The 17,928-nt window shown below is 56.7% G+C and overlaps 3 protein-coding genes across 3 annotated transcripts; 2 read left to right on the top strand and 1 right to left on the bottom strand.

Moving 5' to 3' along the window:
* The first annotated feature begins 37 nt into the window (after window positions 1-37).
* H257_06331 (hypothetical protein) lies at window positions 38-1,048 on the top strand. The gene has a single exon (XM_009831520.1). The coding sequence runs from the start codon at window positions 220-222 to the stop codon at window positions 955-957; it is 738 nt and encodes a 245-aa protein (XP_009829822.1). The 5' UTR covers window positions 38-219; the 3' UTR covers window positions 958-1,048.
* Window positions 1,049-1,892: 844 nt separating this feature from the next.
* Window positions 1,893-17,835, bottom strand: H257_06332 (hypothetical protein; the record flags this gene model as incomplete). The annotated part of the gene is made up of 15 exons (XM_009831521.1): window positions 1,893-6,090; window positions 6,160-9,575; window positions 9,649-9,771; window positions 9,818-11,930; window positions 11,976-12,431; window positions 12,509-15,159; window positions 15,213-15,387; window positions 15,444-15,818; window positions 15,881-16,669; window positions 16,718-16,786; window positions 16,860-16,941; window positions 16,991-17,135; window positions 17,204-17,407; window positions 17,453-17,536; window positions 17,601-17,835. The coding sequence occupies 15 exons, from the start codon at window positions 17,833-17,835 to the stop codon at window positions 4,354-4,356; spliced, it is 12,654 nt and encodes a 4,217-aa protein (XP_009829823.1). The 3' UTR covers window positions 1,893-4,353.
* On the top strand, window positions 1,916-4,304 carry H257_06333 (hypothetical protein). Its single transcript, XM_009831522.1, has one exon. The coding sequence runs from the start codon at window positions 1,932-1,934 to the stop codon at window positions 4,191-4,193; it is 2,262 nt and encodes a 753-aa protein (XP_009829824.1). The 5' UTR covers window positions 1,916-1,931; the 3' UTR covers window positions 4,194-4,304.
* Window positions 17,836-17,928: the final 93 nt, after the last annotated feature.

Raw genomic sequence — 17,928 nt, forward strand, 5'->3', positions numbered from 1 at the left:
TGGTGTATTATAATAAACCAAAGTAACTTTTCCAAGTCTGGATTCCAACTCGAAATCCGGATAATATTGTCGTCAATCCCTTGCTGGTGAAACGCCAAAAGCTGGCGTCAACGCGAACACGATTCCGCTATACTGTCGCCACTCTGCCTCTTGTTGACCGTCGTACTAGGCCTAAACTTTGCAGTCCTCATCGTAGTCCACATCACGAACGCGCCCTTCATGGTGTTTTCTACTCCAGCGCCGTCAATGCTGCCAATTCATGTGCACTGGGCGCACGCCGTGAACTCTCAAGCATCGCTGGCCTCGGCCTTGGCCCAAGACCAAGCCATCGAAGCCGACATATTACTCAACTCGGACAACATACCTGTGATGGCCCACCCGCCGGCCATCGACAGCGACCTCACCTTGCGAGCCTTCCTTGCCCAGGTGGAACCTGGCGTAGGCGTTGTCAAACTCGACTTCAAGAGCGATGCCGCGTTCCAACAAGCGCTGCCATTGCTTCGTGACTTGAGTTTGCCACTCAAGTCACGTCTTTGGATCAATGCAGATATCCTCCTAGGAAGTAATGCCGAAGAGCCCAAGTTCTCCGCCCCGCATTTCGTCGCCGAGGCAATCCGCCTTCGCGTGGGAAAACTCAGCTTGGGCTGGACCACCTCCAAGCACAGCACGGAATACACACCAGCCATGGTTCGTGAGATGCTGCACCTTCTCTCTGAATACGACTCCTCCATCGCTGCCACATTTCCCATCAAGGCCAGTTTGGTCCGCGGCAGCTGGGAAGCTCTCAAGGCTCTGTATGCAAATCCTGCATTTGGCATGACTCTGTGGCTGAATGAAGCCCTAAGCGAAGGCGATTTGGTCTGGCTATACGAAACGCTTGAGACTTCGTCTCTGCAAGGACGCACGTACTATGACTTGCACGGATGGAACGCCCTCGTCCGGCACAAGGGATGGTGAAAGGAACGGTGTAATTTCCACGGAAGTGTCCACTTTTAACGTCATAAATTGATTTTAACAGTACTGGAATAACACTAAGCCAATCACTGAGCCCCAAATTGGAAAAGCACCAATCACAGAACAAACCTCTGAATATGTATACTTGTAGCTATACAACACCAAAGGTGTAAATATAGTACTCGAACAATTTGCACACCACGTTACCGGTATGATGAGTTGTACACAGCTCAAATAGTGCGGAATACATCGCATGTCGATGATTGGTGGATTGCACTGAAAACTGACTACTACTATTAATAGTACAAATTATAGAATTTCCAGTATTCCCTCAATCAGGAATTATGCCTCTTCTGTGAAAAACCAAAAAAGTTGTACTTATTCCACATTTGGCATCTGTATTGTCGATCATTCAACCGAACACAAACCGAGCCGAGACATCTCATTGGCTAATATCTACTTCGCCCTTTCTGGCGCAAAATCGGCGAGATTCGTTTGAACAGAATCCGGTCCAAAACTCCAACTATTAATATCGTTACTACCGAGTACTAAGCTTAGTACTCCGGAGAACTAGTACTACTACTGATTATCAATACTTCGTAGTACCGTTAGTACTTACAGTTAGTAGTACTGTAGTGGTTTACAGTTAGTTCACAGTTAGTACAAATTTCCTGACCTCGTCTCGCCGAAGAATGGAATCATGAATTGACGCTATTTGCTAATCCAATTTTGAGTGGATTTGTTCGGCCTCTGACAAAGAGGTTTAGTAGATTCAACCAATCAGAACTTCCGGTGTGATTTATCATTGATATTTTTGAATAAGAAAATCAACTTACAGCTGTTACACTATTATACTATTTTCACTGCCTATTTTCGGATTCATGATCCTGAATTGAGGCACGTCCCAAAAAGTAGTTTTGGGACTTTTGTCGAGCGGTGCTGAGCGGCCAATAATAAACAAGAAGCATCCCTCCATCATGCGTATCTTGATCAAGGGTGGTGTGTGGAAGAACACAGAGGATGAGATCCTCAAGGCAGCCGTGATGAAGTACGGCAAGAACCAGTGGGCTCGTGTGGCATCTCTCCTGGCTCGCAAGTCGGCCAAGCAGTGCAAGGCGCGTTGGTACGAGTGGTTGGACCCAAGTATCAAGAAGACGGAATGGAGTCGTGAAGAAGAGGAGAAGCTGCTTCACTTGGCCAAGTTGATGCCATCACAATGGCGAACGATCGCTCCAATCGTAGGACGTACGGCTGCGCAATGCATGGAACACTACGAGAAGCTGCTCGACCAGGCACAATCCAAGGGCGCCGACGGCGATGAGGTCGCCGTCGAAGATCCGCGTCGCCTGCGTCCAGGCGAGATCGACCCAAATCCAGAGAACAAACCTGCGCGTCCCGATCCTATCGACATGGACGAAGACGAGAAGGAAATGCTGTCGGAAGCCCGGGCGCGTTTGGCCAACACCAAGGGCAAGAAGGCGAAGCGTAAAGCGCGCGAAAAGCAGCTACAGGAAGCCAAGCGGCTGGCGAGTCTTCAGAAGCGCCGCGAACTCAAAGCGGCCGGCATCACCGCGGACAAGTCCAAGCAGATGGGCAATCTCCGGAAGAAGCGCAAGTTCATCGACTACGTCAAGGAAATTCCGTTTGAAAAGAAAGCTCCCGCGGGTTTCTACGACACGAGCGCCGAACGCACCAGCGCCGTGGCCCTGGACCCCAAGCAGACCGCGCTGTACCTGAATCAACTGGACGGAGTCCACCGCGATGCCGAGGAGAAGCGCGCACGGCGCGACGACGCGAAGCGTCAAAAGAAGCTGCTGTCGTCGGCGTTGCCCCAGCAGATCGCCGCGATCAACAAACTGAACGACCCGAGCTCGTTCATCAAGCGCAAGGCGCTGGACCTGCCCGCGCCCTTGGTCACGAACGACGAGTTGGGGCTGCTGGCCAAGCAAGGCGCCACCGACGCCGCCCAAGCCCAACTTCTCGCGCTGGAACACTCAGCGCAGACTTCCACGGCGCTTGTGGCCGTGTACGATCCGCTGGCGACCCCCGGAGGCCCGAGTGCCACGCCGGCACGCGCCGCGTACACGCCGCAGATGTCGGTGCGGGAAACCATCATGCAAGAAGCGGCCAACCTCGCCGCCATGACCCGCGCGCCGACCCCGCTGTTGGGTGGGGACAACGTCGAGTTGCAGCAAGGCACGGGGTACGGAGGCATCACCCCCAGCCGGACCCCAGGTCCCCCGTCGTCAGTCCTACGTACGCCCAACTCGTCCTTGCGCACGCCCATGCGCGACATGCTCGGCATCAACCCGGAAGGCGGCGAAGGAGTGGACGAGTCGAAGCGCGCAGAGAAAGCGCGGCTCCGGGCCAAAGCCGCGGCGCTGCAAGGCGGGTTCGCGTCGTTGCCCGCGGCCGAGCACGAGTACGAGATCAACCTGCCCGACGTGGCGGCGGCCGACGACGACGACGACACGACGCGGGTGGAAGACGCGGGGGAACGAGATGCGCGGATGGCAAGGGAGGCGGCGGCGGACGCGGACAAGGCGCGCCTGCGTCGGTCCAGCGTGTTTCAAAAGCAACTGCCCAAACCATCAATGGCAACGTCTACTGTATTGAACGACGACCCTGCGATCCAAAAAGCATTGGCGGCCCTCCTAGTCTCGGATGTGGGTGACGTCAAGAAGAAGCGAAAGCGAGGCCAGACTGCCACGTCATCCGATGCATTTACTAACGACGAGCTGACCGTGGCTCGGAATCTCGTGGCGCTCGACGCCAAGTTGTACGGCGGCGCTGTCCTCGACGTGAATGAAGTGTGGCAGACAGCGCAAAAGCACACGAAAGAGCTGGCGCCAGGCCAACTGGTGGACTGGGACGACATCTCAGTAGACCTTCGCATCCAAGTTCTGGCCAATGAGTTCGCCGTGCTCAAGGACGTCGAGGCCAAATTGGCCAAGAAGGCCGACAAACTCGAGCACAAGGCCGGGCTGCTGCACGGGGGCTACGAAAACGTATGCGCTGGCTACGGCACGTCCCTCGAGAGCACCCACCAAGCGTGGCTGCACAAGTCGCGGGAATTGCACGCGTTTAGCCAGATCCGACTCGTGGAGCAGCTGGCGCTGCCTCGGCGGTTGGAGTCGCTCGGGCGGGAAGTGGACCTGCTGCAGCTACGCGAGGTCGAATTACAGAAACGATACGCGCTGCTGCTGGAAGAGACCGAGGCCGCGACTGCCGAGACGTAGTTGAGATGCTTTTAATCAATGCCAGAATTTGCAAGCGCTCACAGTGTCTTTCGCTGTCCGACGCATATACGAGTGACGTACACCAAGTAATACTAGCTAATTTTATCGCAACAACCTTAACTTTCTTACTCCATGCATCCGTTCGGGATGGACATGTGAACTACGCATGAACGTTGGGTTGAATCGAGGAAAGGAGAAGGCTGACCGAGCTGGGCAGTGCATCGATGGCAGGACACAGCAGCACTGCTGTCTCAGGGCGGGGCAGTGGGTCACTAGAGGTGTACCATAGCCGGGGCCCCAGAGGTCGAAACACCCGCGAGTCGCCAAACCGCCACACGCCGACATGTTCGAGACTCCAAAGCGCGTACCATGGCAGCTGAACGGCCCCTCGCTCAGAGGCCGGCTGGTGAGACGGAGCTTTGAGGGACACGCGGAGGGTGAGGGGTGGCAGCTTGTCGAACAACGGGCGGTTGTCATGTCCGTCAAACAGCCACAACCCCGACACGACCACGGCACGAAGCTGTCCATCTGTATCTGAGACAAGGGAGCCACCAGTGGGACTCCCTCCGTCCTCCAACTCCAGATGCAACTGGTTGATGTCGCAGCCAAGGCACTTTGCGTTGTGCAGCATGAGGCCGGAGAGGAACTGGTCGGGGCAGTGGAGGCAGTCGAGGGGGACGACTGATGGTATGTTCCCTTTGAGTCCCCTGAAAAAGTCACTCGTGCGGTTCAGATGGATCGCCAGGGCGGCAAGGGGCACGGGCGTCGCCGACGTCGGCAGCCCCATCCAGTCGGGGGGGAGGTGGTACGAGAGCAACAGCCGGAGGGCGTCTGGGGAAGGCTCTGGGAGGTCCAGTTGCTCCAAGCAATGCAACCAGAGCGTGTTGCGTTGAGCCAGGTCATCCTGCAATAACGCAAGTGCAATGCTCGTGTCTTTGGTACCAACGTGGGGGTGGTGATGGATCTTCGTCACTGACCGACGGAATTTCAGAGCTGCCACCGTCACAAGCATGGCCCCTAACACGGTGGCGTCGTCGTGCTGGTCGTGGGTGTGTTGACAGTTGTTTCGGTGGTGGACGTGGTGTGTATGCAGAAACGACCGAAACATGTGACGACACACTGCCACCGCATGCTCATCAGAGTCATTTGGCGGCGAGGGGGGGCTGATGGATCGACACAGATTTATGACACTGGTGGACTCGGCACGAACGAGTACATTGCGCACGAACGTGGCCATACGAGGGGCAACGCCATACTCGATCGCATCGTCAGTTTGGGCGTACTGTTGTTTCTTGCTGGTTGCTGGAGCGATGCCAGAATGCCGGCGATGGTCCGACGACTTGGTGATCCATTTCGTGACGAAGCGGGTCATGAGGTGGTGACGGTCGTGGTCGTGGGCCATGCCAGCTCCCAACACACCATCTTGGATCGCTGCAGTAATTTGTTTGGTCAACGCCAACGCCGTCGTCGGTTCACAGGCTCCTTTCAACTCCCCCAAGTGTTTCAAAGTGGCCATCATGTCGTCCAAGTGGCTCGGGCGGAAGTCAAAGTCGCGCCACCCCACAGCGTGCCACGCGTTCCACGCAGCCAACTCGTGCTGGACGTCGAGCAAGCTTCGACCGAAAGCTGCCACGACGGAATGGGCATGCATGTGACCACTCGCCACCTGGTCGTGGCCAGTGCCTGGAAGGTCCAGTGGCAACGTGATGGTTTGCGTGGTTTGCACAAATCCGATCGGCAATGCCGCCGCCACGTCTGGCGCGCACACCAGAACGATGACGTGGCTGAACCCACTCGTGTGGGACTTTGTCGATCGGAAATGGAAGATGCGATAGAATTCGCCAAAGTCACTCGCACGCAGCAAGTCGACGACCAAACTCCCGCCTTTGGCCAACACCTACACACATACAGACGCTTTAGCAAGGAATAATGTCATACTAATCAACGACTCTTGTTGGGGGCGTACCGAGTCAAGCGCAGCAGTGAACAAGGGCGTGGAGGTGGCCCCAAAGATGTATCGTTGTTGAAAGTTGAGGTTGATCGTGTCGCCCAAGGCAGACGACATCAAATCGCTTTGGTTGTCGGCAACGACGACGACAATGGGGCTGAGTACCAGGTGTGGTGGTGTCCTGGACACGTTGAGATGTGGGGAAAGGACGTCTTCAATGAACAAGTCCATGTGAAATGCCAACATGTCAGGGCAAATGCATCGCAACAGGAGCATGCGATCAAACGTTGACATGGGAGTGGGCCAGCTGTGCGGAACTACAAAGTGGGGAGGTGAGGCTTGCAGCGCTTGGACGATATATGTCTGCCACAAAGACGTGTGGAGTCGAATATGCTGCGAAATGCCTTCCCATTCCGACACCAATGCTTCCAGAGTCTGCAGCTGGGCGTACATTTCTACTGAATTCCAGTGGGCCATCCACTGTCGGTGTGGAACGTTGCCTTGTCTCGTCTCGTCCTCGTTGGTCGTGGAAGAGTCGGCGCTTTCAGTTGACGACGTGACAGTCGCGATGACGCTGTGGATACGTCGGAGTCGATGGATGTGGCCTTGGCTCGGGCTTTGAACCGAAGCTCTGGTGGTCCGTTGAGTCCGAAGTTTCGATGTGGGGGAAGGGACCCTGACGTCGGAGCCTGCCAAGAATGTCAGCACCCTATCCAACGCAGGGGCCTTGGCGTTCGCCTCTTGCTGGACAGCGACCAAGCAGTCGAAAAGGCGTCGACACTGCGGAGGAAGGCTACATACGACCATGAGATGAAGGCACTCTATCAGTCGCGCCATGCGTTTGGCTGGTGGGTCAGCTTTCTCATGTCGCCTGGCGTGGTGGATGGCTATGAGGAGCTTGCGGAAGCGGGGGATCGAATGCATGGAATTCGTGGCCGCCGGGCCCAGGAGATGCAGAGCGTGAAGCATATGGCCAATGAACGCCGCAGACGAGGCGACGAGGTCGTCCTGGGACTCCTCGTGGCCTCCAACTTCGACATTGGAGCTTGAGACTGTTTTGTCGATAAGGGGGGCTAAGTTCGTCTCGAGGGGCTGTCGATGGTGGTCGTATTGGAGAATGGATTGGATCGCCTGCGCTTGCGTGGGGGTGTGCTGGATCTCGATGAGCAACTTGCCCAAGTGGTAGTGCATGTCGACAAATGTTTGCAAGCGAGCCAAGTCAATCGCTTGGTTGTTTTCAGTCGTGGTTGAGTTTAGCAGCAGTTTCAACTGGTCACAGAGGACTGGTTGCACGTTAAACGTGCTGCAATCCAAGACGTTGACGAAGGAGCGTTCGTGTGCTGATAGAACGATCGCTTCGTCTGAGATGAGGTAGAGCTGGAAGGTCCCTTTGGAGTTTGTTGTCTTTGGAGGAAGGAAATTGCTGTCCGACGCCAGGGGTGCCAAGGACGTGACGGTGCTGTGGTGCCGAGGCAGTATTGCAGGTCGCTTGGAGTGCTTCACAAGCAATTGGTGCATCAGGGGGACACGAGGGCGATGCAAGAACGGGCGAAGGAGGTCGAATTTGGCCATCGAAAAATGGCGCACTATCACCAGCTTGTTGGTGAGAAGGGCACTTTGCAGTTTATCCAGCATATTAGGGTCCAAGCACGACACGACGATGTGGCGGGCGTCGGGCAATGGCACTTTGAGTCGGTTAAGGAACTCCACTAATGCAGGTTCGACCACGCCAAGCGGATCGACGAAGAGAGGCGTCTGGTGGGACCAATCCGCAAGCAAAACGAGATCCCGCAGAATCGACTTGTCCTCCCCACGATGATTCGCAAAACAAACGTCCGCTTCCAGAGTGGACACAAGCGACGCGGTGGTGTCGGAGATCCAGGCCACGTCCAGCGGCAACACAAACCCGTGACGTGTCAGCGTGGCCGCCAAGACGGCCGTCAACTCCTGGTGTGCCATTGGCGGTATCGTCCCGGCATAGGTAACAACGCCAGCCAGGTACAAGAGGCTGGTCAAACTCGTGGGGGCGTGTACCCAGTACTTGGCTCGCAGCCACGTGAGGTAAAAGTCGATGAACGACTGCAGCGGACTCAGGCGGGCAGTGTCGCGCTTGGCAACGTTGGAGTTCAATTTGGCTTCCGTCGCTTCCATACTCAGCTCTTCCCGCAAAATGCGAAGGGTGTCCTTGTGCGTCGCCAGGTCTGCCGCGTCCATGCGCAGCTGCGCCAGCATCTCATTCAGAGTGTCCATCTCCCCTGTGATCTGCGCATGTTTTACACGCAGCCCTGCGATCGCGTCCAGTGCAATGGCGTTCGTTAGCTTGAAGTGGAGCCACCGGACAACGGCAGCAAACATGGGCTGCTTGGTGTGCATCACCGCCACGTCCGTGAGGGCAAACGCCATCGCATGCTGGAGCTCCCCCGTCGCCACCACGTGGCCTGGAATGTCTAAGGCAATTAACTTGGTTTCGAACGCTGGATCTTCCATGAGCTTGCACGCAGCTTCGGCGGTGATTCCCGGGGTTTCAAATGCCACACATAGTGCCGTGGTCATCCGCACCAACGGCTGAAATGACTTGTCCAGCAAAGACTGCTTTTCCGCTGCGGTCATGGAGCCCATCACCGCATGCTCCAGGGCCTTTCGATCGATACGACGTTGCCGCTCGGCGCCCTCCAACGCAGCCAGCACATCGTCAAGTTGGTGCTGGAGCAGTGGCAACGCTCGATGTTCCACGTCTTGTATCATTGTGGTGTTGGTACTGGCCTTGGATTCCACTGCAAAGGACAGCTTTTTCCACGCCGCTTGGCGCGCCCGACACGATTCGTGTGCGGCGTCCCAGTGCGCGCTGTCCGCTTGTGCTTGCCGAAACGACCGCCGCACGTCCTCGAGTACCGCCACTGCCTCCCTCACGCCGCCATTCTCGGAATTCCCGAAGGTCGCACCCGCCCGAAGATCCAAAAGATGACTGAACGTTTGCAAGAGGTTGACAATCCCTGGACAGGACGTCGTCGAGGAGGATGTAAAGAAGTGGGCAGCGCATACGGTGGCGTGGATGTCTGCGCACGCGTGAGCTAGTGTCGCGCAGTCGGAATCGGAGAGGGCGAGTTGCTTGTGTTGGTCAACAACATGGCGTATAAACCCTTGTGTCGAGTCGGCATGGTCTTGGGAGGACGATGGCGTCGACGGTGGTGGTAACGAGATGACGGTCGTGGGGATATTGCGATGAGTCAGCAACGCGTCGAGGTGGTGATGGTGGTGGGGGGAGGAGGTTTGGTCGGCTTGGAAATGCACCAAGCAGCACAGATTCGCTCGCATGCGCTGCATAAAGTCCTGGACGAGATGATGACCTGAGGAGTCCTCGGAGGAGGGGACAAACGAGGGGTGGTGAGCCACGAACGTTTGGGCGACGGTCGTGATATGACCTCGAAATAAATCTACACGCGGTTGATTGAATTGTTCGTCCAGAGAGATTGATAAAGTCATGTATGAGGGGTGGCTGTACAGTACCCAGGGCAAACGACCACAGGTCTGGCCACTTGGTGAATGCGTCGTCATGGAGGCAAAAAATCACCTTTTCGTCTGCCATCACCGTCACGTGGCACAGAGTGTCCAATAATTTGACCAGTCCCGCTACAAAATGACTCAATGCAAAAATCCAAAGTACATCCTCACGCACCTTGGGACGTGACGTCGTCGCAGGTCACGTACTTGACATGAGCCAAATGGGCGATGAGTTTCGTCGTGTTGTCATGGCAGTGTCGGTCGTGCCCCACGACGACCACTTGCTTGTGGGAGTGAAACGCGTCGTTGAGTTGGATCCAGTGGACAATCGAGGCAGCATTCATCGCTCGAAGCCAACCCAGGTCGACCTTACCGTAGACACACGACTGCCGAAGGTACTCGGCTTCCATGAACGCCCGCACGGACACATGCATGTTGTCATGGGACTTCGCGGCGGGGGGCCTGGAGATGACTGATGCAACCCATGGCGAGCTCCACACCATGTCATCAAAGTCGACCGCCGCCGCCCGCGAGTCGTCCCCCGATCCTCCGACGGTCCGGAGGGCGTTCTGGACGATTTGGCGGTGTGCATCCGTCGCCAGCGCATCCCACACGTATGCCTTCACATTGAGGAGCCACGTCCACGTCAGATCTTCCGGTTGTCTCGATGGTATCAGGGTTGCCTGGAGAATATGCTGGATCAAACACTCTCCAAAGTGATACTGCGGTCGGAGAGGCAGGTGTTGTCGCACACGCTGCAGCGTTGAGATCGTGCGCTGGACAATTCCCAGTTCATCGGGATGGAGAGATCGACCCAGGGTGCGTTGGCTAGAGTGAGCGAACATCGACACCAACTCGTCGGGCGACGGCTCGGTGAGCCGGACCACATAAAAGTGCCGCAGAAACCGCAGGCGCTCGTGGTCCGACAACTGGTCGAGTTGGGCGTCACCGACACTACCGCAGACGGTCGCTTTGACGTGAACCCACGAGCCTCGGTTCGAATCAAACAGTCGCTGGCTACCCACGGCGTTGCGGCACAGCCGAAACACGCGAGGGTCGTCCAGCCCGACGTTGTCCACAAACGCCGCTCCAGCATTGGCGGTCAGCATCCATCGCTTCAGCAACGCGTGCTGCGACTGCGACGGCGAGTGGAGGAAAACCCGCGGCTCGGCCACGAGACTGGCCAAATGGTGGAGGGCGGTGGACTTGCCGCTGCCCCGCGGTCCGGTCACGACCATGGACACCCCTCTGGACTGCAGCATCGAGAACAGTCCCGAGGCAAACTGCAGGGGGGGAGTTGGCACGTAGTTCATTGTCGACTGGGGGGGTCCAGGCCCCCAGTGGGGGGAAGCGAGGGGGGACGACACCCGAGCAATCCGATTCTCGTCCAAGTCGACAGTCATGTCAAAGAACGAGCAGTTGTGCTCGAGGCAGAACAGAAACAGCGCGTCCACACTGGGCCACGGCGTGGTCTGTCGCTGTTCGTTGACTAATTCTTGGACAAACGCTTGGAGGCGCCCTCGATGGGCCGTCGAGAGGTAGGAACCGAGGCCCCACATCACGGCCAGAAACGTACACTGCTCCAGGAACAGTTCCGTCACGGACGGCAGCATCGCGTCGTAGATGGCGGCGACGAGGTGCAGAATGTTGGCCATGAGCAGCGTCATGGGGTATTTGGACATAGTCGCTTGGAACGGAAGGGCAAACTCGATGACGAAGCGGTGGACGTTGTCCTGCATGCACGGAATCAAGGCAAACGCGGGGTGGTCCTTGGATGGTTGTTGGTGGACCCACTTCTCCAGCAGATGCTGCCACGTTATGACGACAGTGTCCATGCAAACGACAGTGCAGTCTGTCAGCATGGCCGGCGACATTGACGCAAGCGACACCACTTCCAGGACCACCATGGGATTGCCTTTGTTCATCCCATCCTGCCGTCCGTGGGGAAGGCGCCGCGTGGCAGCAGCACGGTTGCTGTCCAATATGGACGACATGTAGTCAAACACGACGCCGGACGTCGGCAGCATGCCATCAAAGCACACGCAGTTGAACTTGACATCGCGCTTGGCGTGAACCACGTCCGACAAGATTGACAGGGCCGTGCTGGGGGTCGTGAGTTCGTCAAGCGGGACCACCGTCAAATGCATGGTCGCTGACTCGCTAATATTATGATTGCTCGTCGTTCCAAGCAACGACTCGAGCAGTTGCATGCTGCGAAGTGCCGCCTTGAGACATGTCGATTTGCCCGTCGCGGTGCTGCCCACGACGATGGCTGGAGTCCCCCCCGACTACTCAAGCAGTGAAAAGTAGACGAAATGCAAAATATTGTGTACCTCCAGGGCTTGGTGCAGCTCGACGCCTTTTTGAACGAGCGACGGGATCGGTACAAAGTGCGATCGTTCCAGCACGACCTTGAATGCTGATGCCACCATGCGGTTTTCCTGCGTCAGGACCATCGTGGACGGCGCGAACTGGTCGACCACCGTCTCCACGTGGCCGCGGGGAAAAAGGCCAAGTGGTTCCAGCACCAGCAGCAGCGCAAACCGAAACACGTTGCTGTCCTGGTACCTGGCCGTGTTAAGAGGTGATGCGTCGTGTCGCACATGGCTGCCCTTGCTACTGCTCTGGCTGTGAATGACATAAGCGACTTGTTTGGTGATGGCACCCGCCATGGACGCCACACGTCGAAGGAAGCGAAGCGACAAAAATAACACCGACGTGTTGTTGTTTCCCTGGGGGGACGATGCAAACAACGTCGCGAGGATGCTGTAAGCGTTCCGAATGGCGACCTGCGCCCACAACACACAGTTGAGCTTGATGGTTGCAATAATGTTGGAGTGAAATAATCCAAACTCAAGAGACCTACCTCGTTCGAAAAGCCCTTGGACGCCAAGAGCACGTGAAATGCCAGCGCCAGGTTCGGCGGCGGCACAGCAACTGGCCGCAGCGGTGCCCCGAGCCACTTCACGGCCGCGGAATCGGTCAGGGTACTGCCTTTATACGACATGATAATGGCGCACGTCATCGCGCCCGACGATGCAACTTGCAGCACGTGCGAGTGTTGCAGCTTGTTCATTTCCGCCATTAGCACACCCAGCAATGTCACAGGCAGTTGGAAGACGTTGTCGAGAAAACCCCAGCCGTGCACGGCCGACATACCAGCGACGAACCCCGTCAACTGACGGAGCGGAGTCGATGCATCGCAATGTACGTGCCACTGGCATCGCATGAGCAAATAGCCCACGCCCTGAATCAACGTCCGCTTTCCCGTGCTGGCAGCTCCAAACAGCATCGGGCACACGCTTAATCGCATGGCGTGGAAGAGGGCAAACATGCAGCGCTCGGTTTCGGGCAAAATGACAATCCACGGGGTCTTGGGCTGGATGTCCAGTCCGCACGGCACGACTACGTGCCCCATTTGCGCTTGCAGAACCGACGACGTACACGTAGAGTCGGCCGATGATGGAACTTCCGCCAATTGAAAGGACACCTCCCACTCGTGCACGACATGAGCCCAGTCGTGCGTCCCGGCGAGGGTTGTCAGCCGCCGCACGACGCCGTCCTCGTACGCCATCAGCACAATCGCGTCTTCCACCGCGACGTTGCATTCGTTGGCCGATCGCATCGCCCCAATCAACTTTGTCAGGGACGTCCGATGAGCCGTTGCAGTCGTTGCCAGCACCGTTCGTGCGGAACTCAACCGCTTCGGACTCGGCTCTATGACGCGCCCCACAAAAGTGCAGAATTGCACGTGCAGCAAACTCAAGGCCAGCTGCGGCGGCAACGCTTCTTGGTCCGACACCATCGATGATACTGGATCGTATGTTGTGGCCTTGGCGCGCATGACGTTCGATGCTAGCGAATGTGTTAAGATGATGTCTAACTGTCCGAGCCAAAACGACAGTGACCCGAGGATCTTGACCGGGCGGTACAAGTTCAACACCCACGACTGGGTCATGTCGGTGTGGCAATGAAACGACACAGCGTGCAAGTATGAGATGGCGTGGTCGCCCAGCAGCCACGACATAAAGTCGGCATCCATCAGCCCTGCAATGTGAGCACTAGATTGGAGTTGCGTTGTGTTGGCAACATGCACAGTTTGCACGCCAGGGTAGCACCACTGGACAGCGAGGTCTACTGGAGTGGGGGTCTGCAACAACGTGAGCAGGTCGTCGTTGGATAGTAAGTGCAGCCTCGCAAAGGACGCCCGCAACGCTTCCATATACGATTCCATGGACGCTCGGATGCGTTCACACAAGCCGAGCCATTGGGGAAAGTCGACCTCGTTGAACACCGTTTCCAGCTTGATCATGACATTCGTCTTCTTCCCATGGTCGTCCCAACGGTACACGGCCAGCAGGCAGTCCCGCCACGTCGTGCCCATCGCCTCCACGGCCGTCTGGAGCGAAGCGTCGTTCAGGTGCGCTAGCACTTCCGGTACTGCCACAGCGCTCGACACCTTCGACCAGTGCTGCTCCATGTCATGAACTTTCTCCAAGAGCGCGATGGCATCCAGAATTCGAATCTCGAGCCGCTCGACGTCTCGAAGCCACGGATTTTGATGGTGCCGAATGGACATCAAGCTCAAGTGGGCGTCCTCGAGCGACGAGGTCAGCGTCAAGCAATTGGTCACGTGCAAGTCGTGGCGGGCGTCCGGCTTAAACTCAAACGTCAGGTCCGCCACGATGGCTTTCACCCTCCCGATGGTGTCCTTGATGCGCGCCTCAACGCGCACCGCGTCGGTCAGCTCGGTGAGGATCAACGCGGCGTCGGGGGACTTGAGCGCGTGCTCAATGTGTCGGAGGGTACACGTGGCAGCCCCCGCGTGCTCGAAAAAGGTGGCCAGTCGACACCATCTAGAGGCTGTGAATTGGACATGGCTCATTGTGACGGCGATTTCCACGGCATCGTGTAGGCTTTGTATGCTCGGGTAAAACTGCGCAACCAGAGGGTGGGCCACCCCCCCCAGCATGGCGCAATACGGCTGTGATTGCCGTTTGAGCGTGGCGATCTTGGCCAGTAGCGCCGGGAGGTCGATACCTACAAGGGGAACGTCGTTGGTGGGGGCGCGAAGCTCAACGTAGGATTGCACGAGGCCCAAGAGGACTACAACAGCATCGAGGCGGTCATGCTGCTTGTACACGTGATCAATGGACATTTGGCGGAACGAGTGGCGGCGGCGCTGTAGCCTATAGGAATTAGACGACCCTCGAAACGCCTCCAAGTGTGCTTCCAGCGTGAGCAAACGGGCACTTTGGTTCACGAGGTGGCGCACCACTTGCAGCAGCGCTTGGACGTCCGCCCCCCCGAACCCCCCGCTGTGAGGAAACGCATCAAACATGCAAAACGTGGTCAAGGCGTGATCTAGTTTGGTAGCCACCGTGTCGAATTCGAGCGCGAGGATGTCGCGGCGGGTCGACATGGTTCGGCTAAACAAGTCGACGTAAAACGGCTGGTTGGCGTCAACAATGCGACTCGATGTCTCGACGAGGGCTTTCATTTTGAATCGATACGTGTCTACCACCAAGTGACTTCATCATCGACTGTCAACACAGAAGTGGCGTACGTACGATTGCTGCTTTCAAACGAGTGTACTAGAGATACACGCAACTCGTGGGGAATCAAATCGCAGTTTTCTTGGCACGAGTCCACAAGGCATCCAAGCGTGTTCAACTGCGGCTCAATGTGGGTATTGGACGACCGCTTCCGCAGCAGACTACCGAAACACTCGAGCCATGCCGTGCACTAGCCACGGGAATACTTCGATCAAACGGCAATCGATGGGGGCAGGGTACACCTACCTCGTCGACGGATTCTGGAATCGACGCCAACGTGGATGCTTTGTGAGCGAGTTCGTTCGACACGGCCGCCATGAATCGTTTGCACAAATGAGGCAGCGCCTCGTACATGGTCAACAACGTCGCGTTGCACTCGTGCAACATGTTGCCGACAAAGTTGCTCCGGTCCACAAGAAAGCAGCCCACTTGCAGAACACTGTCCACGACCCTAAGTTCTCGTCGAAACGCAACGTACGATTGCATGACGCGGCACACTTCGGCGACGTGTGCGACAGCGTCCACGTTCGGCGATGGGGTTGTTGTAGAGGCCATTGGAACTGCGATAGACTGCAACTGGCGGAATTCGGCCTTCAGTGGCAGACACGTCGACGCCAAGTGCTACGTCCGCCAAGCTGTTTGGTACAATGTCGTCCACAGCATCCACTCAGAAACATACGTACCTCGATCTCTGCAAAGTAAATGTCCATCGCAGTCCGCAGTGCCGTCATGACATTGGCCACGTGTGCGTGGTTGTGCACCATGGCCGAGAACCGGTGCAGGTTGTTGGCAAAGTAGTGCCGAAAGTACGGCCGGCAGTGGTCGTGCACGAACTGCCGGACCCGGGGGATGGCCCCCACTCGCCCGATGCTGTCGACAGCGGCGACGTACTGCGACAGACTCGCGTGGAGCTTTCCAAGCCAGGCCTCCTTGGACGGGGACGCTATCGCGCAGTGCGTGGTGTCGTGGATGGTAATGTGCACAAAGAACAACGGGTCTGGCGCCCGCGAGGCACTTTGCAGTTGAAACAGACGCTTGTACGCGACAGTCCCTGTCCTGTGGTTAGGGTCCATAAAATCGTAGATTTGAGGCTGCAATGGGCTTGCAGATGAAGTAGTTGACTCGTCACCTGTGTGTTCAAATGGTCTAGCTAACAGCGAGTCGACTTGGGAGGACATGTCCAGAGCCTCGTCCGCCGCGGTCCTTGCAACGACATCATATTCAGTTGAATTCGACGTGACGCCCGTGATGGCTTGCACCAGCTGGTCCATCGACGTCGTGACGGCGTCAAACAAGGCTTCGACCACCATGTAGTCCACCACGCGGACGAAGATGGGGATGACATCTGAGCTCGCCGCGAACGATCCATACCGAGCGTGGTCCTGGAGCAGGGGTGCGAGGGCTTCGTAGATGAACGCTTCGACCTTGTCCACGGCGGCGAGGACGTCGGTGACTTGACATGTATAATCCAACTACTCCAACAACAATGAGTACCCTTCCAATGGACCAAACGGTCCGACCTGGCGGGTCTCTTCGAATGCCACGGGCGCGGCTTTCTGCACAATCGAGCTCGTGGCCAGCTGTGTGATCTACGTACCATCCACTGTCAAGAACGGTGTATGACGTGGCAGGATCAAGTTTATCGCAGCATCCGCAACCTACTTGCAGCGTCATGTGCCGGATCTGAAGCGCATAAGGCACGACCCCCGCATGGCACCAAATCAACTTTTGGGTCAGATGTTTCCTGGATGTCATCATGATCCATGGTCGAAGTGGTCTAGAAGGAGGCGTACCGAGCCCGGCCAAAGCGAATGCCGATCGAGTTTTGTTTCCACGTGTGGAACGTGGTCATTTTACGCATGAGTTGGATGCACGGCATTTGCACAATTTGGTCGAAAATTGCCTTCTCCGTCAGCCACGTTGCCACGTCATACACTTCTAGTTCAAGCCAGCAAAAAGCCCATGGCTTAGCAACCGACCATATGACGACCCTTCAATCAACGTACCAGTGTCCGCCCCCGCAACATGCGTCAACCCATACGACGTCAGCGTAAAGTAGTGACGTTTGAGGTCCAATTTGGAGACGGGGACTGGACTGAGCCAGTACACGTTGGTAAAGTGACAAGGGGGCGATGGGTTGTAGTCGAGGTAGTGGATTTCGAGGGGCTTTCGCGTGGGGGCGAACACGGCGTCAGCCACCGTCCGAATGTCTTGGGGGGGGGTTACGTTCGACTGTTATATAGTATGAGGCATACCTTTGAGTCGGATATGGCTGGGGACCACGCGTTCCTTGGCGGCAATTACATGCAAGCAGTACGCGAGTAATTTGTCGGGCGTATCTATTACCATCACGAACATACATTGAGAGAGGTAGCATGGTAGGGGCAGGCGGCGGCTCCGCACCAGAAACGCTGCTTTGCGTAGCCTGCATGGAGGCAGTTGCTGGGGACATCTCCATGGTGGCGGTCGAAGGGTGATGGACAACGTCGCGCGGTCGTTGCGAAGGATGTGATGCCGTGATTCGATGGAGCAAGGATGGGCATTCGTGAGTGGCTTGGTTATTGTCGTTGGCTTTCTCCGCCAGCTCCAGAGCTTTGGGGTTGCATGGTGCTCGGGGTCGTTTTCGTCTTGCGTGCATCGAGCAGTTGCTTTAGACTTAGTGTTGCGATGGCCGAAGCGGCGCGGACGACGGTTTCATTTGTAACCGTCAAAGGCAATTGCTGTAATCCCA

This window comes from Aphanomyces astaci (assembly GCF_000520075.1).
Source record: "Aphanomyces astaci strain APO3 unplaced genomic scaffold supercont1.12, whole genome shotgun sequence".
NCBI classification, from domain to species: Eukaryota; Oomycota; class Saprolegniomycetes; order Saprolegniales; family Verrucalvaceae; genus Aphanomyces; species Aphanomyces astaci.